This window comes from Canis aureus, chromosome 17, assembly GCF_053574225.1.
Source record: "Canis aureus isolate CA01 chromosome 17, VMU_Caureus_v.1.0, whole genome shotgun sequence".
NCBI classification, from domain to species: domain Eukaryota; kingdom Metazoa; phylum Chordata; class Mammalia; order Carnivora; family Canidae; genus Canis; species Canis aureus.
Genome location: NC_135627.1, coordinates 52,401,529 through 52,428,376, shown reverse-complemented (window position 1 = coordinate 52,428,376; position 26,848 = coordinate 52,401,529). Strand labels below are relative to the sequence as shown.

General features: G+C 37.5%; 1 protein-coding gene and 1 long non-coding RNA gene across 4 annotated transcripts in view; one reads left to right on the top strand and one right to left on the bottom strand.

Annotated features, from left to right (window-relative positions):
* LOC144287998 (uncharacterized) overlaps positions 1 to 23,998 on the bottom strand; it is a 236,382-nt gene extending 212,384 nt beyond the window's left edge. Inside the window, exons 1-5 of one of the 2 annotated variants that reach the window (XR_013355923.1) lie at positions 23,387 to 23,998; positions 20,857 to 20,958; positions 16,756 to 17,056; positions 15,568 to 15,739; positions 14,582 to 14,764 (exon numbers count right to left, since the gene is read on the bottom strand). This is a non-coding gene — a long non-coding RNA (uncharacterized LOC144287998). Of the gene's footprint in view, positions 1 to 14,581; positions 14,765 to 15,567; positions 15,740 to 16,755; positions 17,057 to 20,856; positions 20,959 to 23,386 lie in introns of those variants that run through there. The other variant, XR_013355924.1, reaches the window with a different exon arrangement.
* Positions 1 to 26,848, top strand: part of VWA8 (von Willebrand factor A domain containing 8) — a 353,299-nt gene that overhangs the window by 223,658 nt on the left and 102,793 nt on the right. For both annotated transcript variants that reach the window (XM_077855526.1, XM_077855527.1), the window contains 9 exons: positions 2,113 to 2,221; positions 3,882 to 4,020; positions 8,018 to 8,217; positions 15,237 to 15,347; positions 16,272 to 16,336; positions 16,805 to 16,930; positions 18,053 to 18,162; positions 18,878 to 19,032; positions 23,054 to 23,249. In XM_077855526.1, coding sequence (XP_077711652.1) covers positions 2,113 to 2,221; positions 3,882 to 4,020; positions 8,018 to 8,217; positions 15,237 to 15,347; positions 16,272 to 16,336; positions 16,805 to 16,930; positions 18,053 to 18,162; positions 18,878 to 19,032; positions 23,054 to 23,249 — 1,211 coding nt within the window. The remainder of the gene's footprint in view (positions 1 to 2,112; positions 2,222 to 3,881; positions 4,021 to 8,017; positions 8,218 to 15,236; positions 15,348 to 16,271; positions 16,337 to 16,804; positions 16,931 to 18,052; positions 18,163 to 18,877; positions 19,033 to 23,053; positions 23,250 to 26,848) is intronic.

Below are 26,848 nucleotides of genomic sequence, written 5' to 3'. Positions count from 1 at the left end.
GACAGATTTCAGTAATGGAATGTAGGGCCTTTTGCTACCTGGTTATTTGTTTAGAGTTAGCCCCAAATTAATGTTGATTATGTTTCCAATTCCAAAGCTTGCTCATGCACCCAAATACAATGCTTCCCCTCCCCCCTGACTACTGACTTATTGAAGATAAGGGGAAGTAGTTGGTTAGATTTTTTCCACAGCTTATTGGGAGGACCTAGTAGTGAAAAATAAATGGGCTTTGGTTCACTTTAGTTGACCAGTCTGGAGCCCACAGGAAAAGTCTTAGGAGAAAACACTTCATGTTCCCAAGGAGCAGGATGGAGTCCATGTGTTGTCTGACTCCAGAACACCCTACATGTATCTTTCAGTTTTAGCTGTTATTGCCAACAGCAATCTTGTTGTGTGGTTCCAAAATAGTTTCTATATGGGGTACCTGAAGGCCCTTCCCATACACCGCCAACCAAACAGCTAGTGGTATTTTTGGATGGAGCCAGGCAGCCTGTAATTTCCATGAGTATTATTTAGAATGAGTTTTCAAGTTCAAACCAGATTTCATGAGTATCTCAGAAATTATCCATAAGAACTGCAAGTTGAATAAAGTTACTTTTTCTCAAATGGATGAAGGTTTTTTTTAAGCATCTGTATATTTTTGTGGGATTATTAAAGGCTATTTTTGATGAATTTTTTAAGGGTAGATATCAACCTGTCAACCAAGGATCAGTTTTTAAAGCAATTGTCCACTTCTAATTAGATTTCAAGATGTGTAACTATTTCTGTTGTCTTTAAAGAGCTAATTTGAGAAGCATTTAGAGGCTCTTTTTATAAGCTTTAACAAAGCATATTTGTCTACCAGGGCACTGATTATTGGTAGGTATAAGTATTTTCATTCTGATTATTTACTTTCACTCCAGAGCACCAAGGCAATGTAAGACTATGGAATCTAGCACTGATATTTCCCTCCACTCACTCCTCAGGCTGTAAGGAACCTTGCAGATCATCCCCTTCATTTCACAAAAGAAGAAATTAACACTCAGAGAAATTAGCCAACTTTCCCTTCCCAAGTTTGCAGAGCTAGTTAATGAAAGAACTAGAACTCAGGCTTCCTGCATTTTATTACACCAATTCTAGGTTAGGCGAAAATTAGGTGTGTCCTTTTGTTTTCTCTTTATTTGGAGATTCAATTCTCCTTTAGTGAACTGCTGAAAACAAGTGAAGAATGCTATTTATTCATTGAATAAAGAGAAAGAGATTCTAGTCTGCAACAGGTTTTCAAGATCTACCCTTTTGACACAGAAATGTGTTTTTATTACATTTAAAAGAGAATACAATAATGGTGTTCTTAAAAACTTAAAAATATGTGACTGGTAGTATTGTGTAGTATTTATTTGATTCCAAATTAATAGAATAGACTTTAAAAATGGATGAATTGCTTCATTTTTTCTCTATATCCTTCCTATACTAGGAACTGAGGTGTTAAGTCACTAAGTTTTTTACCAACTCAAGGAAAAAATATGTAAACCTTAATTATATTTACATCAAAGTAAAAACAGAATAGGACCTTACCTTCTGAGTTTCAGAATTTTTTTAAGTTTTTACTTAAATTCCAGTTAGTTAACTTACAGTGTTAATATTAGTTTCAGGTCTACAATTCAGCACTTCCATACATCATCCTGTGCTCATCACGACAAGTGCACTTGTTAATTCCCATCTCCAATTTCCCCAGTCCCTCCACCCACCTCTCCTCTGGTAACCATCAACTTGGTTCTCTAGTTAAGAGTCAGTTTCTTGATTTCTCCCCCTCTCTCTTTTTACCTTTGCTTGTTTTATTTCTTTAATTCCACAGGTAAGTGAAATCATGGTATTTGTCTTTCTCTGTCTTATTTCAATAGCATTATATTCTTGAGCTCTATCCATGTCATTGCAAATGGCAGGAGTGTAATCTTCTTAAACTATATTCTAAATGTTGTATTGTAGACTACCTTTTGATAAAATAAAGTATAACTTACCTGTAAGTGAAGCGTTCTCCAAATTTTTTTATGCGGTTGATAATAGCTCATTATTTTTTTCCACTATGGCTTGGAAACAAGAAGAAATGTTTACTTTTCAAATCATCCTTGCCAGGTTGCCTCTGCCAGAGCAGACGTTCATGGGCTACTGGACAATTGGTCAGTCAAGAAATGGAATACAAAAACTGTTGTGTCCAACAGAAACTCACCATATAGACATAAAGGTTGATACCATTATTTCTTTATTAAAATGTTGAATGTTACAGATTTTTCTATATTTTCCCTGGAAAGAAACCCATACAATCTCAGAAATGACTTGTTTTGAGGTTATTTTAGGTTTAGCTTCTGCTCCAACTCTCAGGGCAATCTGGCCTCTGAGATTAATAATCAATAATACTCAATGTATGTAATTACTAATGGCTAATAAAATTCCTAAGAGCTAACCTGAACTAGAGTCAGGTATGTTGTGTGTATGTGAGTTTTTGGTATATTGTGTTTTATTCTAGGACAGTTACTCCATGATATTTGTTGTCATGTAAAGAGGCAAAGGGAAGAAGTATCAGTCATCAATAGTTGGAACAGAAACTCCATTTTGTATTTCAGGCAGAAAGGGATTTACTGTGACGAATTAGATGCTTATAAAATCATTAGAAAGGACAGAAGAAACAGAAGTCAATGGGCCACCACTGGATTTTTAGTCTCAAGATCAATGTTCCTGCTTCTACTACCACCCCTGTTGCTGGCAGCTACATGGCCAAGCAGGATCTGCTAACTTTTTCTGTAAAGAGCCAAATAGAAAATATTTTAGGCCGTACAGATTCTGTTGCAGCTACTCAATTTTGCTGTGGTAGCACAAACGCAACCTTAGACAATATTTTAGTAGAGAAACATGACTGTGTTCTCATAAAATTTTATTTACAAAAGTAGGCAGTGGGTCAAACTTGACCTGTGGACCATTCAAGTGCATTTAGTTGGCAGGACCTGAATCATATCCAGAACCCTTACTGGAAGAGAGTATGAGTAATGTAGTTTCTAGACTTCCAGCTCCTGAGATACAGACTAGATAGAAAGGGGCGAGCGAGGTAGAGTGTGGCAGGGATGCTACAAGAGCCAGTATCTAACCCAGACATTTTTGATAAATTAAGGACAGTACAACATGCAGATATTGAAACTCTGGTTCCATCTATATAGTTTTTCTATATAGTTCTCATCTCTAAGTACCCAGCCCTAATATAAGTAACATTATTAAATTAGTTCCGCCTGCTTATGTTAATATTTAATACTTTTCACTATGTGTGTGTTATAGTCTACGTTTTATAAATAAAAGTAGTGGTTATCAGTAAGCATTTTTTTTATTTCAAATGCCATTTTTTAAATATTTTATTTCAAAGACCTAGGTCCAGCCCTTATTTTCTATATAATGATATAATAATCATTCTTTACAATGGAACTATATCAGAACCTGATTCATACATTTACATTATTCTCCTGTTTGGGACAGCCCTGGGTCCTAATACTTGGAGTTCAAAACTTAATTTTTGGCTTAAGAAGGAATGAAGTAATGAGAGATCCTATGGGATTTTATATCTGGTATATTTTGTGAATAAAAAGAAAAGAAAGTGAGAAGTTAAATAAGATAGCACAAATGAAAGCATTTATAAATGCAAGTATAAGGTATTATTATTGTTATAGGACCGTGGCAGTCAAAAGAATTAGAAGAGTTAATTCAACATGTTGAGTATTTTGAATTTAAACTCTGTATTTAAAAAAATAAAAATAAATAAATAAAAATAAAAATAAACTCTGTATTTTAGAAGAACTTTAGCTTTTCTACATTTTGGTAGCCACCTAAATTCCTTAACCCAGATAATTACTTTATTTTAGGGTCCAGCACTTATAAACATACAGGAGTATCCAATAGAAAGATATGAAGAAAGATCCCAAACCTTTACTGAAGAATGTGCCTCCTGGAAGTTACCATTGGATGAAATTAACTTAATCTGTGACATTGCTACATCAAGTGGTATGTCAATTTATTCTTTTGATTTTTCCTTCCTGGTCTGATTTTTTTTTTTTAAGAGGGATTAAAAGAACCTCTAAACATCAAGGAGTCTATGATAGATTCAGTAACAGTGTCATTTTTGGATTAGATAGTAATTGTATGTAATTTAGAACTAATTTCCTATAACAACCTAACAAAATACTATTGTGGAATCTACATAAGCGCTGCTAACTTTGTATGCATATGTCTGTTTCTCATTACAATTGTAGCACAAAGTTAAACACACCCAGGCATGTGCTAAGAATAGAAGGGGAAAAAGAAAAAGAGAAACATTGGATTTGGGGGCTGGGATTCCAGTCTGATGATTGCATGAACCACAAAAGCCGGGCTGGAGTGATTTGTAGTCGTTAAACTTATTGTAAAGAACGGCAAATAAGGGATGTGAATTTTGGCATCTACATATCTGGACTGTTGCCATTACCAACTGATTCATGCAATGTTCCCTGGGTATGGCTTAGCAGAAGTTTTCAATTGATGGCAGTTATTAAGTTCCTATTAAACAGAGGTGGTGACAGAGGAAAAGGAGAAAGTCTCTCACTTGCATAAGATGGGGATCGTTGGGGTGAAAATACAGACGCAAGTTTTTCCCCTTATAAGTTCTTTGAATATTGTGTATTCCTAAAAATCAGCTTTGTTGAATAAAAATACATGCTTTTTTTTGGCTATATTTTTTTATTGGAGTTCGATTTGCCAACATATAGTATGACACCCAGTGCTCATCCAGTCAAGTGCCCCCCTCAGTGCCCGTCACCTAGTCACCCCATTCCCCCACCCACCTCCTCTTCCACTACCCTTTGTTCGTTTCCCAGAGTTAGGAGTCTCTCGTGTTCTGTCTCCCTTTCTGATATTTCCCACTCATTTTCTCTCCTTTCCCCTATAATCCCTTTCACTATTCTTTATATTCTCTGAATGAATGAAACCGTATAATGTGTGTCCTTTCCAATTGACTTACTTCACTCAGCATAATACCCTCCAGTTCCATCCACCAGTTGAAGCAAATGGTGGGTATTTGTCGTTTCTAATGGCTGAGTAATATTCCATCGTATACATAGACCACAGCTTCTTTATCCATTCATCTTTCGATGGACACCAAAGCTCCTTCCACAGTGTGGCTATTGTGCTGCTAGAAACATTGGGGTGCAGGTGTCCCAGTGTTTCATTGCATCTGTATCTTTGGGGTAAATCCCCAGCAGTGTAATTGCTGGGTCGTAGGGCAGATCTATTTTTAACTCTTTGAGGACCCTCCACACAGTTTTCCAGAGTGGCTGTACCAGGTCACATTCCCACCAACAGTGCAAGAGGGTTTTCCTTTCTCCACATCTTCTCCAACATGTGTTGTTTTGTGTCTTGTTAATTTTCCCCATTCTCACTGGTGTGAGGTGGGATCTCATTGTGGTTTTAATGTGTATTTTCCTGACGGCAAGTGATGCAGAGCATTTTCTCATGTGTCTGTTGGCCATGTCTGTGTCTTCTTTGGTGAAATTTCTGTTCGTGTCCTTTGCCCATTTCATGATTAGATTGTTTGTTTCTTTGCTGTTGCGTTTAATAAGTTCTTATAGGTCTTGGATACTAGCCCTTTATCTGATATGTCATTTGCAAAGATCTTCTCCCATTCTGTAGGTTGTCTTTTAGTTTTGTTGACTGTTTCTTTTATTGTGCAGAAGCTTTTTATCTTAAGTCCCAATAGTTCATTTTTGCTTTTGTTTCCCTTGCCTTCCTAGATGTACCTTGCAAGAAGTTGCTGTGGCCAAGTTCAAAAAGGGTGTTGCCTGTGTTCTCCTCTAGGATTTTGATGAATTCTTGTCTCACATTTAGATCTTTCATCCATTTTGAGTTTATCTTTGTGTCTGGTGTAAGAGAATGGTCTAGTTTCATTCTTCTTTTTTTTTTCTTTTAAAGGTTTTATTTATTTATTCATGAGAGACACACACACACACAGAGAGAGAGAGAGAGAGAGGCAGAGGCAGAGGCAGAGAGAGAAGCAGGCTCCATGCAGGGAGCCCAACATGGGACTCAATCCCGAGACTCCAAGAGCACACCCTGGGCTGAAGGCAACACTAAACCACTGAGCCACCCAGGCTTCCCCTTGTTTCATTCTTCTGCACGTGGCTGTGCAACTTTCCCAGCACCATTTATGAAGACACTGTCTTTTTTCCAGTGGATAGTCTTTCCTGCTTTGTTGAATATTAGTTGACCATAGAGTTGAGGGCCCATTTCTGGGTTCTCTGTTCTGTTCCATTGATCTATGTGTCTGTTTTTGTGCCAGTACCACACTGTCTTGGTGATCACAGCTTTGTAGTACAACTTGAAATTCGGCATTGTGATGCCCCTGGCTCTGGTTTTCTTTTTCAATATTCCCCTGGCTATTCGGGGTCTTTTCTGATTCCACACAAATCTTAAGATTATTTGTTCCAATGCTGTGAAGAAAGTCCATCGTATTTTGATAGGGATTGCATTGCATGTGTAAATTGCCCTGGGTAGCATTGACATTTTCACAATATATTTTTTAAAGATTTTATTTATTTATTCATGAGAGACACAGAGAGAGAGGCAGAGACACAGGTAGAGGGAGAAGCAGGCTCCATGCAGGGAGCCCAATGCAGGACTTGATCCCGGGTCTCCAGGATCACACCCCCGGCTGAAGGCGGCACTAAACCGCTAAGCCACCAGGGCTGCCCTGTGAAAAGTAATATTTTCACAATATTAATTCTTCCAGTCCATGAGCATGGAATATGTTTCCATCTCTTTGTGCCTTCCTCAATTTCTTTCAGAAGTGTTCTGTAGTTTTTAGGGTACAGATCCTTTACCTCTTTGGTTAGGTTTATTCCTAGGTATCTTATGCTTTTGAGTGCAATTGTAAATGGGATTCATTCTGTAATTTCTCTTTTATCAGTCTCATTGTTAGTGAAAATACGTGCTTTAAAAATACACGGTTTTGGGCAGCCCAGGTGGCTCAGCGGTTTAGTGCTGCCTTCAGTCCAGGGCATGGTCCTGAAGACCCAGGATCGAGTCCCATGTCAAGTTCCCTGCACGGGGCCTGCTTCTCCCTCTGCCTGTTTCTCTGCCTCTCTCTCTCAGAAATAAATAAAACCTTCTAAAAAATACACTTTTTTTGGTAACAGACTGGTGCTTTTGTGAAGATATTTTACTTTCACTAGTAGAAAATAAATATGGGTTTTGGGGATACGGTCTCAACTTTGGCCCTTGTCACATCTCTCGGGATTGGAAATAAATATGCTGAGATCCTCTGCCCCACGCCTGTGAGAGGTGTCACTGATCTGGAACACGTTTCCGGTTAACCCTTGTCCTGGCCTTCTTTTTCTTTTATTTTTTTTTCTTTTTTCTTTTTATTTTTCTGGCCTTCCTTTTCAAAACAACCTTCCACTGCTGTCAGTAAGAATTTGCCCGTAAGACAAAACTCAGATGCTGCCCTTCCTATAATTTAACTCCTTATTTTAGTATTGTCTACATATACAAATTTGAGTTTCTGTTGCTTTTTTCTTTGTTGCTTTTTTTACCTCTTTTGTATTTGTGAGAGAACAGTATTTTGAGAGCTTAGAATTAGTTATTGTGTATGTATATATATGTGTGTGTGTGTGTGTATATATGTATATATATGTATATATCCCAATCAATCCATTTGTAAGTCATCCACTGAGTTCCAACTATGTGCTCAGTTTCATGAATCAGATTTCACTGGACCTCTTGACCAGTCAGAAAATCTCTTGCGGGGACACCTAGATGGCTCAGCAGTTGAGCATCTGCCTTTGGTTCAGCGTGTGATCCTGGAATCCCCGGATTGAGTCCCACACTGGGCTCCCTGCACGGACCTGCTTCTCCCTCTGCCTGTGTCTCTGCCTGTCTTTCTCTGTGTCTCTCATGAATAAATAAATAAAATCTTAAAAAAGAAAGAAAATCTCTTGCAGACCACAAAATTAACACCTTTTTGTCATTACAGAAAACGAGGAAAATACCCTCTACGTAGTTGCATGCAATCCCATCACCTTATACTTTATGAATATGGCTGGGAAAAGTGGCTACTTGGTGGACTTTTCTGACATATTCCCAAGAACAGCCGGTAGAGTTTGGCACCCATTTGTGACAGTGGCACCTCTAGGAAATCCCCTCAAGGATCAAGTGATTCTCCATGAGCAGCAGGTAATGCATCCCAGGCTACTTTTATGGTACAATTATGCCAAGAGTGAGCTATGTGAAGGAAAAGGCAAGAGTAACTTGCCACATGAGTGAAAACACATGCTTTCGTAAAGATTGAGGAGGGATGGGAGTTGTGTTTTGTCAGTACCACAAAGGAACGCCAATATCTTCCTCTCTGTAGAGACTTAGACCTGACCTGTGACTCTGGAAGCATGTAAGTTAGGGTTTCTCAACCCCAGCACTGATGACATTTGTTTTTGTTTTTTTTTTTTTTTTTACTGATGACATTTGAGGCCAGATAATTCTTTGTTGTGAAGTTTACATTCTTTCTTAGAGAGATAAATGACAGAGGAAGCCAACAAATAAATACATCCATTTCAGGTAGTGGTAAGTAATATGTAGAAATAAGGTAATGTCCTAAGGAGTGAGTGATAGGGGTTTGGTAGGGGGAGATGGAAGAGTGAACAGTATCAAAGAGTGCTCTTCTTAGGTAATGACGTTGTATCTGAAACCTGAATGACATTATGTAGAAACAGCCTTATAAATACAGTGAATAGACTTGTCTTGGTCTGTTCAGGCTACTGTCACACAACTAGCATAGACTAGGGAGCTTAAAAACAACAGAAATTGGGATGCCTGGGTGGTTCAGCGATTGAGTGTCTACCATGGGCTCAGGTCCTGATCCTGCAAGGAACCCGCTTCTCCTTCTGCCTGTGTCTCTGCTTCTCTCTCTGTGTCTCTCATGAATAAATAAATAAAATCTTTTAAAAAAAATTTATTTCTCACGGTTCTGGAAGCAGAGGAATCTAATATCAAGGACCAGCAGATCTGGATCTAGTGTCTGGTGAGAACCCACTTCCTATATCACTGTCTCTTCACTGTTACCTCACGTGGCAGAAAAAGCAGGGGAATCTCCTTGGTGTCCCATGTATGAGGGCACTAATCTCATTCATGAGGACTCCACTCTCACGACCTAATCACCTCCCATAGGCTCCGCCTCCTACTACATCAGGGTTTAGAATTTCAACATCTGAATTTTGGAAGGACATAAACTTTCAGTTCCCTGCAAGACTACACGGAGACCCTTTGATTTATAATGATGCTCAAGGTCTAGCCACCACTAGTAAGATAGCACTAATAAAGAGTACAGATGCTTAGAGTCAGGCTTAAAATAATTCCACACAGAAGATATAGATCAAAAAGCAAGCTGTGTTGCAATTAGTGAAAATTCAAAAGGTCTAAGTTAATCTGTACTATACCAATAGAAAGGAATGTGATGTTTTGCATACTTATTATCTGCCTAGTATCCACCATACCAAATGTATTATTCATTCAACAAATATATATCATGCGCCTATTACTGGGGATGCTGCAGCAAATGAAACACAAAACTCTGTCCTGAGAAGCTTACATTCTGGTGCAGGAAGGTAGACAATAAGCAAAAGAAATCATTAAGTTGCATCTCAAGTTAGAAGATGAGAAGTAAGGGAGAGTAAAATAGAAGGCTGGCAGGAAGATTGCCATTTAAAATAGGGTAGATGTGCAGGGATTGCCTAACTAAGGTGGGGATATTTAAGCAAAGACTTGAGGGAATTGAGAAGAACAGATATCTAAAATAAGAGAGTTCCAGGCAAAGGGAATCGTAAGTTCAAAGGCCCAGAGGCTGGAGCATGCTTTTGTTCCATCTTTAAAGAAGTGTGGTGGGAAAGATTGAGTGAGAGGGAGAGTACAAGGAGGTGAGGTCACAGAGGTTCCTCAGCTTGGTGGGGCAGGGTCATGGTGCAGGGAGTAGAGAAGCAGATTGTGCAGAGCCTCACAGACCATTGTACTGTCCTGGGCCTTGCCTATGGGTGGAAGAGGGTGGTGTTAGAGCGTTTCAAGCAGAGGAGTAGCATGACCTGACTTAGATTTTTAAAGAATTTCTCCAGCTCCTCTGAGGTGAATATTCTATAGGTGCTAAGGCAGAATGAAGGAGACTGGTTAAGAAGTTTTTTTCAGTGACATAATTGCAGTTTAGAGGATGGAGGCTGTCAGTAATAGTGGATTCTGGATGTATGTTGAAAGTAGAATTGATAGGATTTCTGAACAGATCAGAGCCATGGGGTGAGAGAGGGTAGAGTTAATTAAGGGCAACTTCAAGGATAAAGGCACGAGCAACTGAAAGGATAGAGTCACCATCAGCTGAGTTGAGGAATTGATTTGGGAAGGATGAGACATTTGATTAAATCTGAGGTGCCAGGACACCTGGGTGACTCAGCGGTTGAGCACCTGCCTTTGGCTCAGGGTGTGATCTCGGGTCCTTGGATTGAGTCCCACATCGGGCTCCCCTCAGGGAGCCTGCTTTTCTCTCTGCCCATGTCTCTGCCTCTCTCTCTGTGTCTCTCATGAATAAATAAATTTAAAAATCTTTTTAAAAAATAATAAATCTGAGGTACCTCTAAGACATCCAAATAATTGAGCCTGGAGTTCAGTGGAAAGATCAGAACAGGATATACAAATTTGGGGGTTCTTGACACACAAATGTTCTTGAAAACTGTGAGACTGAAAGAGATCACCAAGGGAGTGAGTGTGGATAAAGAAGTCCAAGCTCTGGGTCAATAAAATATTAAGAAACCAGGGAGATTCAGGGAAAATCAACCAAAGGGACTGAAGATGAGTGGCCAGCAAAGTAGGTGGGCATCCCAGGGAGTATGGTATCCCAGAAAGCAAGTGATGAACCCCTCAAGGAGAAGGATCGATTATTAAATGCTGGCCATGTGCCAAATAAAAGATGACCTACATTATCCCATGTCATTCTTGCAGCAGCACATTGAGGTCACCATTAACCATATTTACATGTGAGAAAACGGAGGCTCATAGAGCTTAGAACCTGCCCATTAAAAACACAGTAAAACTAAGATTCAACAGTAAAACTAAGATTCAAACCAAATTGGATTGGCCCCAGCAGAATTAAACTGCATCCTCCCTCTCACTCATGGCAACTACTTGGGGAAAAGAATAGTCTGAACAGTTAAGACATATTTACAATATTCAAGAAATGCAATGTTGTTATTTATAAGTATATAAAGTCACTAGGAGAGCAAAGTGTCACCAAAAAGCAATACTTTTAGACCATGTCTAATCAGGAGGAAATATTGCATAAATAAAATGTCAGTATTTCACTGAGTCAATAAGCCAACTTTAACTTTAGACCTTGTGTAAATAATTATCATAAATTCTGAGTAAATTTTTTTGAATTTCACTTTTTTTTTTTGAATTTTCACTTTCTCTTACAAGCAGAGTTTACAAATATCCAGATACTGCTTATAAAAATGTGTGTCCAGCACATGGAATAAGGGTTTCACTTTATAGGTTTCTAATAAAATATCAATGCTGTTGAATTGAATTCCACAACGAGAAGAATTTGTCATAAAAAGCACATATCTTGGTGATTTTTAATTAAAATTAAAAATTTACTGAATTAAAAATCAGTAAGCCAATCGAAATTTGAATAAGAATCTAAATTTGGAGTATTTATCCAAACGATCCTGCCAGATTTTCAGCTGTCAAATTAGCTGTCAAATCTACATATACCAATTCTTTGAAAGTACAAGATTTTTAGGTTCTTAGCAAGTGTTATATTTTCTCAAAAGACCCAGTTATTTGGCAACATTGCTCATTAATACTCTGTTGAGTGTAAAAAGGTGCTTAACTTGCATAGCCAGCCCTTGGCCTCCTGGCCTTCCTTGCTACCTGACTTGGCCCTTTGACCAGAGTCTGAACCATTTTCTGGAAAACTACCTTGGCATCCTAAGCAAGCATGCACAGCTTATAGGAACGCTTCCACTGTACCCTGAACTACCTCTTCTTTTCCCAGAGAGGATCTCTTAGCTGTCTATTTTATATCATGGCCCTGTTCGGAGATAAGACCTCATGGTGCAGGGAGTGGAGAAGCAGATTGTTCAGACCTCTTTAATTCCATCTGAACAGGATGCATCTGTAAAATTTAGCAAATGGTGAACAATTCTCCCCAACTAGCAAATAAGTGCACTGCCCTCAGTTCTGTTTTCCTTCTCCATTCTGCCCTCCCTGAAAGCAGAGCTAAAATATTGTAGAGAAATACTCCCATTAATTCCTCTATCCCTTGTCTTTATAAAGCTTTGCTAAGGATGCATTTCTCTGGCTAAAAAAGTTGTTCAGAACTTCCTCGCTAAAATAAAATCTCAAGTAAGGGAAGGGAAACTTTGCCATGCCTAAAAATAAAGACCCTCCTCCCTTCCCCCTCCCCTGCCATGAGATTACTTATTTCATCTGTACAGAGTTTAGAATTTCAGACTTTAGGACATTGAGGTCATCCAGAGGTTACTTTTCTCCCAGTCAGATACAAGCATAATAAAATTGCTCACTTGCTTCTTCTCCCTGCCCCCCTAAAGGAGCACCAAAGCCACAGTTACACGTACTCAGATATGACGCAAAATTCTATTTTTAAACTCAGACAGAATATATTATTAGTCATTTACAGAAGGAAGCCATTAACATCTAAAAGGACGGAGCAACAGAGCTCCTTGGTGTTGCCAATTGCTTCTAAAACATTCTAAATACAACAATGCATGGAAATATATGTATGTTTTCTGCCACGTGAGACGATAACGGTTTTTCAGTCCACTTATGCCAAATTATGAGCCTATAAGTATTAGGTCCTAAAAAGGAAGAAAAATGCAAAACCGTACTTATTTTTTCTGCTTCATCGTATCTATTTAATCATCTGTTTATTCTTCTGCCTAATTATATTTTGAAATCAAACATTATTTTTAGGACTTTCTTTTGCTTAGAAGAGTTAATATTATCCCAAATGGCTGAAGTGCTATGAAATCATGTTAATGTAGTTCACATTTGCCACACGAGAAAGAGTGTCTCCTTCAAAAAATACTTGCTAAAAAAAGATTTAATCTAGAATGGAGACTATAAATTTTTGACTTAATACATTTTCTTAAGTAAAACTGTTAAGGTATTGCCACCGTTTTTCGAACTTTCAAAGGCCAGAAATAATACTTCTCATAGGAAATGATGATTTTTTAAAAAATATCCCTAACGCACATTCTGAATGGAGAATTGCATATTATACCAATGACGCGCTCAAAGAGTGATGTTTGCAGAGAAGCTTAAGCTCTGTCAACATGCTTAGTAGGATTTTTTAATACAGTCACCATGTGGAGTGTAGGAATCTATACAGTACAAATACAATGACTTTAATGCCTGAGCACTTCAGTACAATTAGCTAAGTCAAATAAACTTGAAACCACAGGATGAAGTCCCAGATGTATGGATGAATCATCAATCTTTTTGCATTTCTTTTCATTTGAGACTGGACTACATAAGACAGGGCAAGAGTGGTGGTCAATTCAACATTGTGTCCTCCTTTATGCTTTAAACCTAAGCTATTCAGTAACTATTAAGGAACAAGCAAACGGATATTTATTTGTTTCCTATATCTTGCAAACTATCTATTCATTCTTTGGATTCATTATGACTTCATTTTCCCCAAAGAAAGTTTGTGAAATGCAAAGTTCATACAGGTTAGGACAACTGGAGGAGCCCTAAATTTAAAACAAAACAAAAGAAAATCAAGAAGACAATTGCATAACAATGAGGCCTGAAAAAGAACTTAAAGGTGCCCTTTTTTGCAAGCCTTTTTGTCTAATCTTCAAACATTTTTTAAGTTTTAACCACAAAGAGCCAAGTTCATTGTGTCTCTTTAAAATATTTCGTCTTTTCTGCCTTTCTCAATTTTAAATTCTTATTCATGTGTTCCTGTTCACTGATTTTAATGTTTAAAGTTTATTTCAACATTTTTTTCTGGGAAAAAAATGCTAACCACTGGGAGGTTATTACTTCATTTGCAAAACTATAATTAATACGGCTGGAGAAATCTCGTTTGTATATCATTACAGCACCACTGTGAGTTCTTCAAGCTTAGTGAATTTTAAAATGAAGAAACACTCATTGCAAACTAGGTTCTTAGGATCCTTGATCTTTTCTGGCTAACCCATCATTTTATCATGTACATATCTTCTGAAGTAAACCTTGTGAAAACCACAAACAAGATTTAATTATGCACAGTGTAAGACAGTTTTCTTTTTTTTTTTTTTTTTTTAATTTTTATTTATTTACTTATGATAGTCACAGAGAGAGAGAGAGGCAGAGACACAGGCAGAGGGAGAAGCAGGCTCCATGCACCGGGAGCCCGACGTGGGATTTGATCCTGGGTCTCCAGGATCGCGCCCTGGGCCAAAGGCAGGCGCTAAACCGCTGCGCCACCCAGGGCTCCCTGTAAGACAGTTTTCAACAAAATATTCTTTAAGTATCATTTTAATAAAAGTGAACAGACTTTAAAAATTATTGATCCTGGGGATCCCTGGGTGGCGCAGCGGTTTAGCGCCTGTCTTTGGCCCAGGGCATGATCCTGGAGACCCGGGATCGAATCCCACGTCGGGCTCCCGGTGCATGGAGCCTGCTTCTCCCTCTGCCTGTGTCTCTGCCCCTCTCTCTCTCTCTCTCTCTCTCTCTCTCTCTGTGTGACTATCATAAATAAATAAAATTTTTTAAAAAATTATTGATCCTCTTAATTTCCTCAAGTATATAATAAAACAGAATCATGGTTAAGTAGCATGTATTTAGAAAGGGTTTTATAAATATATATATATTCTTTACATTCTATATTAAGGAAAACCACGTAGTGTCTTTATGGTGTCTCTTAAGTCTTTCAATATCATCATCTTCCCTTTGGTTAACCACTGTATTCTTTATTCCCACATTGCCAAGAGCCTACTGCTTTAGAAAGAAGAAAGAAAAGAAGGGAGGGAGGAGGGAGGGAGGAAGGGAGGGAGGGAGGGAGGGAAGGAAGGAAGGAAGGAAGGAAGGAAGGAAGGAAGGAAGGAAGGAAGGAAGGAAGGAGGAGGAAGGGAGGAAGGGAGGAAGGAAAAGAAAAGAAAAGAAAAAAAAAGAATGAATCTTGACCTTTTTACTATTCACTTTATTTCCAGAGTAATGTTATCCTATTATTGGATACCACTGGCCAAGCACTTCGACGTCTCATCCTCCCTTCAGAAGAGGTTCCATCTAAGAAACCTTCCTGGTGGAGTAAGGAGGACACGGTAAGGAACACTCAACTTGTCCAGCAAATTTCCAAGGATTTCTGGAGCTTTCTACCTGAAAGATGTGTGCATGCCCATCCCTCTCAGTACCTATTGTTTATAACTGCACTGCACAAGAGAATTCTCATTGTGCACTTGTAGATGTTAATGTAATACAAATAGACATAGATACACATATCATTAAGTTACCAGTAACTTTTTTTTTTTGTAGACCTCATACTCACATGAAGACTTGTCAGGACTGAACTATAATAATAGATCATCGTGAACTTTTTGAGCATGATATTCATGACAGATTCCTGAGCATGCAGTCACTGAACTATTTTCAAGTTGTATGTTTATGTCTTGGCTTCATGTAATAAACTGATGAATATGACACCTGATTGCACCTACTAAATAAATAAACATTTAAATATATTAACTAAATTAAACTAGTAAATAAGTTCTAGGCCAACCCAAGAGAATTTATTCTGAATTTATTAAAAAAAAAAGTAATAGATATAAAATAAGTCTGACTTCTTGCCCTATGCAAGAGCATACTTAAGTCTTAAAAGACCATGAAAAAAAAACACCCAGATATCTTAAATACCATAAATATATTCAAATCTACAAAAACTATATTTCTTATGTGTTTATATCATGGTATAAATTCCACAGTTAACCACAAGATAGTAGGTTTATTTCTAATCAGTATTTGGGATTATTTTTTAAATTTTTATCCTAAAGTTATTTTAGTACATAGTTGAAATAAATTTTGAAATATACTTTGATCCACATTATGATAACAATCTGAAGTAAATAAAGAGGTAGCTTCTCAGAGAATTACATGTTTTACATGTCAAAGAACTTTATTTAAGAAAAAACAGCTGAAGAGACATGACTGCATCTCACACATTTAATGTGAATATTTTGTTTTGTCTTTAGGAAACTTATAAAATGTGTAAAGAATTTTCGCACAAAAACTGGCTAGTATTCTACAAAGAAAATGGGTGAGCTCTTTGTTATAGAAGATTTAACCTGGGATCCTTGTTTTGTCCATTCTGTTTCCTCATTTAATTATACTTGCTTATTATAAAACCAATGTAACAAATTGCAAATGTTTTATTGTAAAAGTAACTCCTCCCACATTGTAGAATATTTAAAAACAGACCTAATGACAGTGCTTGGGACACTTGGGTGGCTCGTTGGTTAAGCTTCCAACTCTTGATTTCAGATCAGGTCATGACCTCTGGGTCGTGAGATTGAGCCCTGTGTCCGGCTCCGTGCCTGCTTAAGATTCTCTATCTCCCTCTCCCTCTGCCTCCCCTCCCCCATTGTCTCAATTAACATTTTTCTTTGTTATTATTTAGTCTTGATCTTCTTAGGGTTGCATGATAGATCATGAAATGACGGTGCCATTGTTACTCACCCATTATCCTCACCATTTCCTTTCAGATAGTTTTCTTCTCCTCTTTCAGGAACAACCTGACTGTGCTGGATGTTCTAGAAGGTCGAACTCACACCATCTCACTTCCCATCAACCTCAAGACAGTTTTTCTTGTAGCAGAGGACAAGTGGCTTCTGGTGGAGGACAAAACAAATCAGTGGGTAGATCTACATAGCATCTCATGGAGTGTACCATAGCTCAACCATGTGTATGCAGTTATCCAGCATCCTTACTCTTCTGTCTTCCAATGTCTGGCTTTTAACAATTTCTGAATTTGGCATCTCTGTAGATGAAAATTAAAGGAAAGGGGAGGGGAAAATGGAAATAAATATCACTTCACAGAGTAATTATAAAGTGTTTCAGAGAATGACGTTGAAGTTAACAGTAAAAACATAATGACTTTTAAGTATGATCCATATTTCCTTGGATTTTTCCCATTACTACATTGAAAATTCATGGTATTCTTGCCCAATTAGAGATATTTCAAAATAGATATTTGATTTATCCTCTCTTCGGAGGACCATGGTGTCTGTCCTAGAGCTGTTGCCTTTTTGGAGCTTCACAAAATTCACCCCCTAGAAGTTTCTTCTTCATTTTGTCTTGGTTGCTCTTATATAGTTACATTCATGTTTGTGTTGCTTCCCTCCCATTGGATGCTATATTTCTTGATGAAAGGGAATTATATATGCACATGGCATGAAAAAGTGTGCACAGTAAATTTTGTGTCCCCCTCCCTCCTGCATTACCTTGACTAGCTAAATACAGACTCTCTCTCTGCCCCTTGGGTGACAAGCAGAAATATCTTGCTGCAAAAGATTTCTGGCTATTCATACATTCCTATTTTAGAAACCTTAAAAATAGATAGATGGGGAATTATAGCAGTTAGGGCCTCTGTCCCTTAGCTGGTCACAAATAAGAGGCCAGGTTCCCACTTGACCTACTGGCTAATCAAACAGTCCTATCAATAGCAGGTTCCATGATAACGCAGGTGTGTTGCATTAGGGTTGCTTTTTTTTTTTTTTTTTTTTCAGTTTTCAGCCCTTCCTCTTACTGGATTCTAGTTCATATTTATTACTGCATTGTTATTATGCAATGCTCCCTATACACCACGTTGAGAAGTTATTTGTTCAGAGTGTAACTCTGAAACTGCAAATCATACTCAAAATATAAAAACAAGGCTTTGGCAGGGGGTTGGGGTAGAATTCTGATTTTTCATAGCCTGGACTCACAATTATCAAAAAGGAAAAACTTTTCATTTAGGTGTTTTGTTTGTTTACAGGAAATATCTTTTAACTAAGCCTGCACACATTGAATCTGAGGATAGTGGGGTTTGCCAGTTGTACATGTTGAAAGAAGAACCACCTAGCTCAGGATTTGGAGTTATACAAGGTAAATTGTGTGATCTTTGTGTTTATGGCCGTACAGTTCATGCTTACAGTCCTCTAGCATCATTTAAGAACAATAACATCCACATATGTTAAATTTATGCCAAGAGAGAAACTTAGTAGCTACATTAGAACTAGTAAATAAGAATGTACTATCTTTTAAGTTGTTTGAATTTTTTTAACTGAGAAAGCAGAATTTTAATATACATTTAGTTTCTAAATGTATAAATGTATATTATACATTTAGATATACATTCATACATTCTAAATGTATAAATAATATACATTCTAAGTGTATATTAAATATAATTCTAAATGTATACTTAATGTAATTATATATTATCCTTTTAGGGTTGCATCTTTTCTTTTTTTACACAGGACCTCAGATTTTCTACTTAATTCATCACAGTTTTGAGGGGTGAATAGTACTTATGAAAAAAACCTAAAACATACCATTACCAGCACTGGATTGGGTCAGTTTCACATCTTTCCTGCGGGTGATATTAATAATATATATTGCTAATGAAATTTCAAATTCAGTAAATACTTGTATTCATTTAGAGAAGATGCCTTGATTGTAAAAACTGAATTTTCTCAAACAAAAGGCCGTGAATATAATTTAAAGTGTTTTCTCTTTTTTTAACTTGTGCTTTTCTGTTCAAGTTAACAAGAATGAAATCTTGGGGCATATGGTATCTAATGTTTCTCTGACACTTCAGAAACAGATCTCAGCATACCTCATAAAATTTCAAGTGATCAGCTATCATCTGAAAATCTAAGTTCAGCTGTGGGACAGAAAATTGCATCTCCTAACCGAATTCTCTCAGATAAGAATAGTTATGCTACAGTTGTTATTGGCTTCCCAGATCTTATGGTAAGCACCATTTTTTTTCAATTATTGAATAAATATTTCTTCTCCTCAGTCTAGCCTGTAATCTATAAGGCTATCATAGGGCTAATTAAAAATGTAACAATATTCTGGTAAACATTTCAGATCAAGTCTATATTCCAAATCAGTCGTTAGAAAATGCACTCAACCTATTGAGCTTCTCTTGCTTCTTTAAAATTAACATTTGGAGGGTAATGCAGTTATGTGATTTAGTCATGGGATACCAGTCTTCTTTATACATGGGAGTCCATGTGACACGGTTAAATGTTTAACCTACTGACTATAATTTTATGTTATGTTGTCTTAATGTGTGCTTATGTAATCTGTCAAGAGGAGCATTTGAGACTGACAAAATAATATGTCTTCTAGAATTTGTTAGTTATATTTGTTGGGGGGGGTCTCATCACTGTGGATTACATTTTTCAACACTCATGAACATCAATTCACTTTCCATTGAGTTTTGCTCTGATTTCTCATATCTTTGCAGCATCCAGATTATGGTGATAGTCTCAACTATCAGAAGGGACCACTGCTGCTATGTACCATTATCTGTAAAGAAGAGGCTATTTGTAATTGACTTCAGATGAAACTAGTCACCATATTCCCCTGATGAAAACGAGGGAAAATGAAATATAAAGGCTATTTAAGTCCAAGATGCCATCTAATGACCTTAGATGTAGCTCCGTGTATTTTGATTTAACATTTAATTTTCATGATTACGTTTGTAGCTTTTGTTTTTGAATAGAATCATTTAAGGATAAAGATATGGGCTCTGCCTGATGGTACACCCATCTCAAACAATCTCAGATTTTTAATGTAATTAATGAATGGTGACTACTTCAGGATTTAAGGTATCTGAAATCCAAAACCCAGTGGATAATATGTGGCTTAGGATTTTGCCATATGTCTTCCTAATTATTAAGTAAAAAGCGTTTGCTATGGTATTATATAACTGAAAATGAAACACATTGTTGTAATACAGTATCTACATAGCCTTGTCTGAATGAGAGTTGTGTTTAATATGCTTTCTCAATGATTGCTGCCCTCAGTAGGGAAAATACTAGAGCTATGTTTCTGAAGGTGTAGTCATTTAAAATATTGATCTTCTGATTGAAGAAATTAGTATAGGAATATAATGTTACTGTAAAAAAAAATGGTTAAAAAGTATTTGGCACTGAGTATAACACATCTTGTATTAACCCTGTAGAAATCCTTTGTAGCCTATAGGACTAGTGTTAAATTAAAAGTCCTACCCCCCTACTCAGTATGGTAAGCAACACATAGGAGATGTTAGTGAATATTTGTTAAATAAAAGACTACGGTCAGTTAGGCAGCCTTTCAGCATTTTATGATAACAAACGTATTTTTTAGGTCCTAATACAAAAATCAGGCACTGCACTATTCTAAATCCTTTCATACATGACAATTTTTAAAACAATTTTATAAGGTTTTAAAGATGAAGAAACAGAGAAGCTATATCCCCTAGGCCACAAAAAAAATACGAGTAAAGGAGCTGGTATTTGAGGTCAAGTGTGACTGACCTTCAAACCTGTATCCTTTCTCCTGTACCACAGTGCCTTTCTGCTTTTATGTGAATCTCTTTTGACTCTTCGTAAATCTATCAATAAAGGGATATGTCACCTAGTAACTTTTTATAGCATTATCAGAAGCACCTAAATTATTATAAACATAGTATCACTTCCTTACCTAATGCCAAGTAGCCATAAAAACCTATAGCAGATATCATTCTCAATAGCAAAACATTAAAAGCATTCCTTTTAATATCAAGAATAAGACAAGGATACTCACCATCACCACTTATATTAAACGCTCTACTGAGTATCTCAGATATCAAAATTTTTGATAAATTGAATTTCTTCAAAATTGGCAGCTTCGGCTCTATAGAAGACACTGTTAAGAGAATGAAAAGGTACCGCTGGGAAAAAATATTGGCAGATCACATTTCCCACAATGGACTTGTATCTAGAACCTACAAAGTTTCCTTAAAACTCAAAGGCAAGAAAACAAATCATCCAATATAGAAAATGGGCAAACAGTAGCTCAGTGTGAAGCATCAGAGGGCAGAGTCTGAGCAGGTGAGCCCATCCAAGATGGGGGAGGGTATAACCACCAGTGATGAGAATCAACTCCAGGCAGGATGCAGACAGTGCCCATGAAGAGGTAGAAGTAGCCTGGTGTAGGATTTAGAAGCCCCAGTAAGGTGAGGAGGCATCCATTCATGAGTGTAGCCCAATGTGGGCTCTCAGAACCAAGCAGAGTAAGGAAGGCATTTGCCCAGGAGGGAAGGTTAGTAATGGGATGGGATATAAGTCACATTCAGTGGAATTGAGCAAGAAAAGTAAATCTATTAAAGATAATGAAGTCTAGTTTCTCACTGTTGGAGAAGGGAGTTACAGATAGAGAAAGGGAGAACTCCAGAATGAATCCTGTAATCATTGCATTAGAATTGGATCTATTTGCGTGAACTCCTGGTTTTCAATATATTGGGGGTAAATGTGGGGAAAAAGGCAAATAATTTGAACAGATGCTTTAAGAGGCTAAGAGATTAAGTACATGAAAAGATGTCCAATATCATTAGTTATTTGGGAAATGCAAATTAAAATCATGATGAGATACTACTATATGCCTGTTAGAACAGCTAAAATAAAAAAATACTGACAAATCCAGCTCATACATTTTTATGGAAGAGCAAGGATAAACAATAATCAAGATGTGAAGAAGAACCAAGTAGAAGCAGAGGTATTTGCCCTACTAAGTTTCAAGGCTTATTATGAAGCTTCAGTAACTAAGACAATGGTATGGGTGTAGGGATAGAAAAATAAATGAGTGGAGTAAGTACCCAGCAACAGATGGATGCATATTCAGAACTGTATTTTATAGTAGCAGTGTTGATCAGTGCTATTTGGTATTTGATGGTATTTAGACAATATTTCCAATTAGTGGAAAAAGGACAAATAATGAATCTCGCCTCACGCCATTCACAAAAATAAATCTCTAATGGATTAAGGACTTAAATGTGAAAGACAAAACTTTAAAACATTTAGAAAATATATAGGAGAGTATCTATGATTTGGGGGTAGGGAAGGCTAAATACATATATGGCAAAAAAATGTAAGTAAAGCAAGGGGGAAAATTAACTCAAAATTCCAGAAGAGTTATGAACATCTAGGGCAGACAGAAAGATATGAATGGTAAGGAACACTCAGGGACTTCAGAATGCTGGCAATGCCAGAGAGTAGGTGTATTAGATATTTCATTTTCAAACTGACTTTATTGTTATAGTCCCTCTTTTTAGTTATAATTCATCTCAAGGTAAAAAATATGTTGTATATTTCACATTTGCCTGAAAATTATGATTATTGGTAAGCAGCTATTTTCTATACTAAATTCAAAAATGTTGAGAAATAATCTGATTTTTTATACTCGTGAAATACAAGTATCTGGTGTCTGCTTAAAGGGCTGCATTATACCAGGTGTGGTATACGTACTTTATAGTACAGTTGGCCCTTGAACAACATGGGGGTTAGGGATGCTGACCCCCTTCACACAGTCAAAACTCCATGAATAACTTTCAACTCCCCAATACTTAACTACTAATAGCCTACAGTTGACTGGAAGCCTTACTGATAACATAAACATTTGATTACATACATTTTGTATCTTACGTAACATTTTATATGTACAATAAAGTAAGCTGGAGAAAAGAAAATGTCATTAAGAAAATCATGAGGAAGAGAAAATACATTTACTGTACTGTAAAAAATCCACATATAAGTGGATCTGCACAGTTCAGACTTGTATTGTTCAAGGGTCAACAGTATTTCAGTACTTTTTTTTTTTAAATGTAGGCTCCATGCCCAGCTTGGAGCCCAACATGGGGCTTGATCTCACAACCCTGAGATCAAGACCTGAATTGAGATGAAGTGTCAGACGCTTAACTGACCGAGCTCCCCTATATTTCAGCACTTTAATCTTTTTCTTTCAGTCACCCAGTGAAGTCTATTCTTGGAAAAGGCCATCATCCTTGCATAAACCAAGTGTCACTGATACAACATTCTATGGAGGAAAAAAGAAAAGTGAAACTCCAAAACAAAGCAATTGTGTGACTCTTTTAGATACTAACCAGATCGTCAGGATTCTGCCCCCAGGAGAAGTCCCTCTAAAAGATATCTACCCAAAAGGTAAGAAACTTACCAACTCCTAATTTGCCAAGGTAGTCAAGGTGTAGTTTGCTTTTGGTAAGGATATTTAATTTATCATTATCATTCTGTATTTATAAATGTAATTTTATCAGGGTCAAGTAGCTAAAAAGACCTACGTGTATGCCCAGAAGGTTTTCACTCAGTTTCTCGCAGTGTGTGGTGGAAGCCACTGCTGTTAAAACTCTTCTTCCAGGGGGATCCCTGGGTGGCTCAGCAGTTTGGCACCTGCCTTTAGCCCAGAGCATGATCCTGGAGTCCCAGGATCGAGTCCCACATCGGGCTCCCCGCATGGAGCCTGCTTCTCCCTCTGCCTGTGTCTCTGCCTCTCTCTCTCTCATGAATAAATAAAATAAAATCTTTAAAAAATAAATAAGTAAAATAAATAAAACTCTTCTTCCTTTGCCTTACAGTCTATATGATTACTTTACTTAGAAGATATTGTCAAAGAGACTTAAAAATCATCAGACCAATAGGGATAGAATATGGGGCCGACTTTTGTCTTGAACTCCCATGATGAAAGGCCAAGGACTCATGCAAGTTACTGCCTTAGCAGTGCTCTCAGAGCTGTCTAATATTTATTACTGCAAAAACATATGCCAGGTCCTGTACTGATCACTTTTCCTTGTATACATGTATTTAACCTTCAAATCTCCATTCTGTCGTCGATGAACTCTAACTTGTATGCAGGGAAGCTGACAGAGGGAGCTCAGATGGCAGGCCAAGGGTCCCCCCACCCCCACCCCCACCCCCGCCCCAAAGTGGCCACCAGAGCTCAGATCTGCACCAAGTCTTCCAGGTCTATTCTCACTGAACTACACAGGCTTTCATCACAATGGATAATGATGAAATTGTTTGATCATTGAGCCACTGATTATTATTTGCATCATAGTCGTAACATACCCTGTGTCTACATTCATTATTATCACTGTGGACTTAATAAATATAATGCTAGATGTATTATAATCTGTTACTGGGTTTGAGAAGTCCTGATTATATGATAATCTTTAGAATTAATTCCTTCCAAAGAAATCATCATTTCCCCAAAATGTTTCTTAAGGTTGAAGAGGCAGGTGAATAAAGTGACAATCTCAGTACAGTGCTATGATAGGTATATTCACAAGATGATCTATAAAAGGAGAAGCTTGTAGTCCAGACTGGTGATTATGAGCTGACCCTTGAAAAGATGAATAGGAGGGAATCAAATGAAGGAATTATTTCAGGAAGAGGGAAACCTGTGTGAAAGGTACAGGGGCATGACAACATTCCAGGAAATACAAGAAACTGTACTAGAATTTAGTGCACCCAGGAGTCTTCCTTGATACTTCTTCTCCTTCATCCTCTCTATCTAATCCCATCATAAATTACCATGTCCTTTTGATACACCTCACTAGTATACTTTGATTCACCCACTTGACTAGAGTTCTATTACCAACATCCAAATCACTGCCATCTTGCACTGGAATATTACAACAGCCTCCTGACGTTTCTTCTACCTCTCTTTCCTCATCCTACCCATTCCCCACACATCCATGATATTTTAAAGTATGCATTCGTTCTTATTAAGGTTCAGTTTATATGGAGTAAAAGTCATCCTTTTTTGTATATAATTCTGTGAGTTTGGCAAACACATGCAGTTGTATAACCATCACCATAACTGACAAAGAACAATTCCATCTCCACCAAACCCCCGCTTTGCACTCAGCCTCTCTGCCTCTTCCCTATCCCCTGACCGGGTCTGATTTCTGTCCTTTTCCAGAATGTTCATATAAACAGCAACATAGAGTATATGATCTTTCACTTCTGGCTTCGGTCACCTAATGTCATGTATTTGAGAATCACTTATATTATTGTTTGTGCCACTAGTTCATTTTATCACCAAGTAGTAGTCTATTGTGTGGATGTGCACACTTTGTCTATTCATTCACAAGTTGGGGGCTAGTTGGATCATTTCCTGCTTTGGACAATACTGAATAAGGCTGTTGTGAACACTTGCGCACAAATCCTTAAGTGAGCATAAGTCTTTGCTTCACTTGAATAAATACGTAGGAGTGGCATTTTTACATTAGATGAAAGAACCGCCAAACTGTTTTACAAAGTGACAATACGTTTTGTATTCCAGTCAGCAATGAAGGAGAGTTCTGGTTGCACCGCCTCCTTGCCAATACTTGGTACAGTCAGTCTTTCACCATTCTAGGAGGCATGCAGCAGTATCTCATGATGATTTTAATTTGCATTTTCCCCAGTGTCTAATGATGTTGAGCATCTTGTCATGTGTGCCTTCCTTCATGAAATGTCTCAGATTTTTTGCCCTTGAGTTATTTGGGTTTTTTTTTTTTTTTAAGAGTTTTGTGTGTTCCTTATATATTCTGAAGTACAAGTCCACTATCAGATACATTCTTTTCAAACATTTTCTCCCATTTTGATGAAGGGAAAATCTCCCTTCTAGGAATTTTGTAGTTCTGGATTTTACATGTCATGCTCCATTTTGAGATCTTTTTTTTTATACGGTGCAAAGTGTGGATTGAGACTCATTGTTTTATATGTGGATATTCACTTGTTTCAGCACCATTTGCTGGAAAATCTGTCCTTTCTCCATTGAATTTCAGCAGTTGGACCTCTGCTGAATATCAACTGACCACATATGTTTGGGTCTCTTTCTGTATTTTCTATTGTGATCCATTGATCGCTGTGTCTATGCCTTCACTAGTAGCACACTTGATTACTTTCTAGCTTTGACACTTCTTTATAATGAGTGTCAAAGTCAGATAGTATAGAGCTTCTAACTGTTGGTAGGTATCAGTGGGTAGAAAATTAAGAGGAAATCAAGGATAAGGAAGACTTCTGGCTAAACTGACCTGGGAGGATTCTTGCTGAAGGTGGGCCAGGGTGATGAGACCTTACCTCGAGGATGATGGAGGATGAGGACACCTGATCACATGTTGAGGGTGGAGGATTCTGGTTAAACTGACTTAGCAAGACTGTTGCTAAAAGTGAGCAGTGCACAGATGAACACAGAAGCCCAAAAGTTGGGGCCTATTTGGAACGAGGATCCAGAAGAGCCTGACTAGAGTTTGGTCCCAAGGGAATGGTCTTTGTCATCATCCATATTGATAGCTCCTTCATTTATTTTCACTGCTGAACACACTACAGTTTATTCATCTGGTCCCTGTTGATGCACACTTAAGTTCTTTCTGATTTTTGCTATTACAGATAATAGGCAATGAATAGCCTCATACCCTTCTCCTTGTGTACATGCTGAGAGTCCATAGGATATATATTTAAGAGTAGAATTACCAAATTGTTTCCCAAATATTGTTCCGGCAGCATAAAAGAAGTCCTGTGCTCCCAATCCTTATCTACTCTTATAAGGATCAGACCTTGTATTGTGGTTTCAGTTTCTCTTTCCCTAATTTAATAACCTTGAGAATCTTTTTATATGTTGTGATTGTTGTGATTTACTCTTCTGAGAGTTGCCTATTAGGGCTTAGAATGGTGTCCAGCACATAGGAAAAATTTCATAAACATGGACTATAAAAAAAAAAACAGAAAACCCTAGGAGAATGATAAAGGGAGATCCC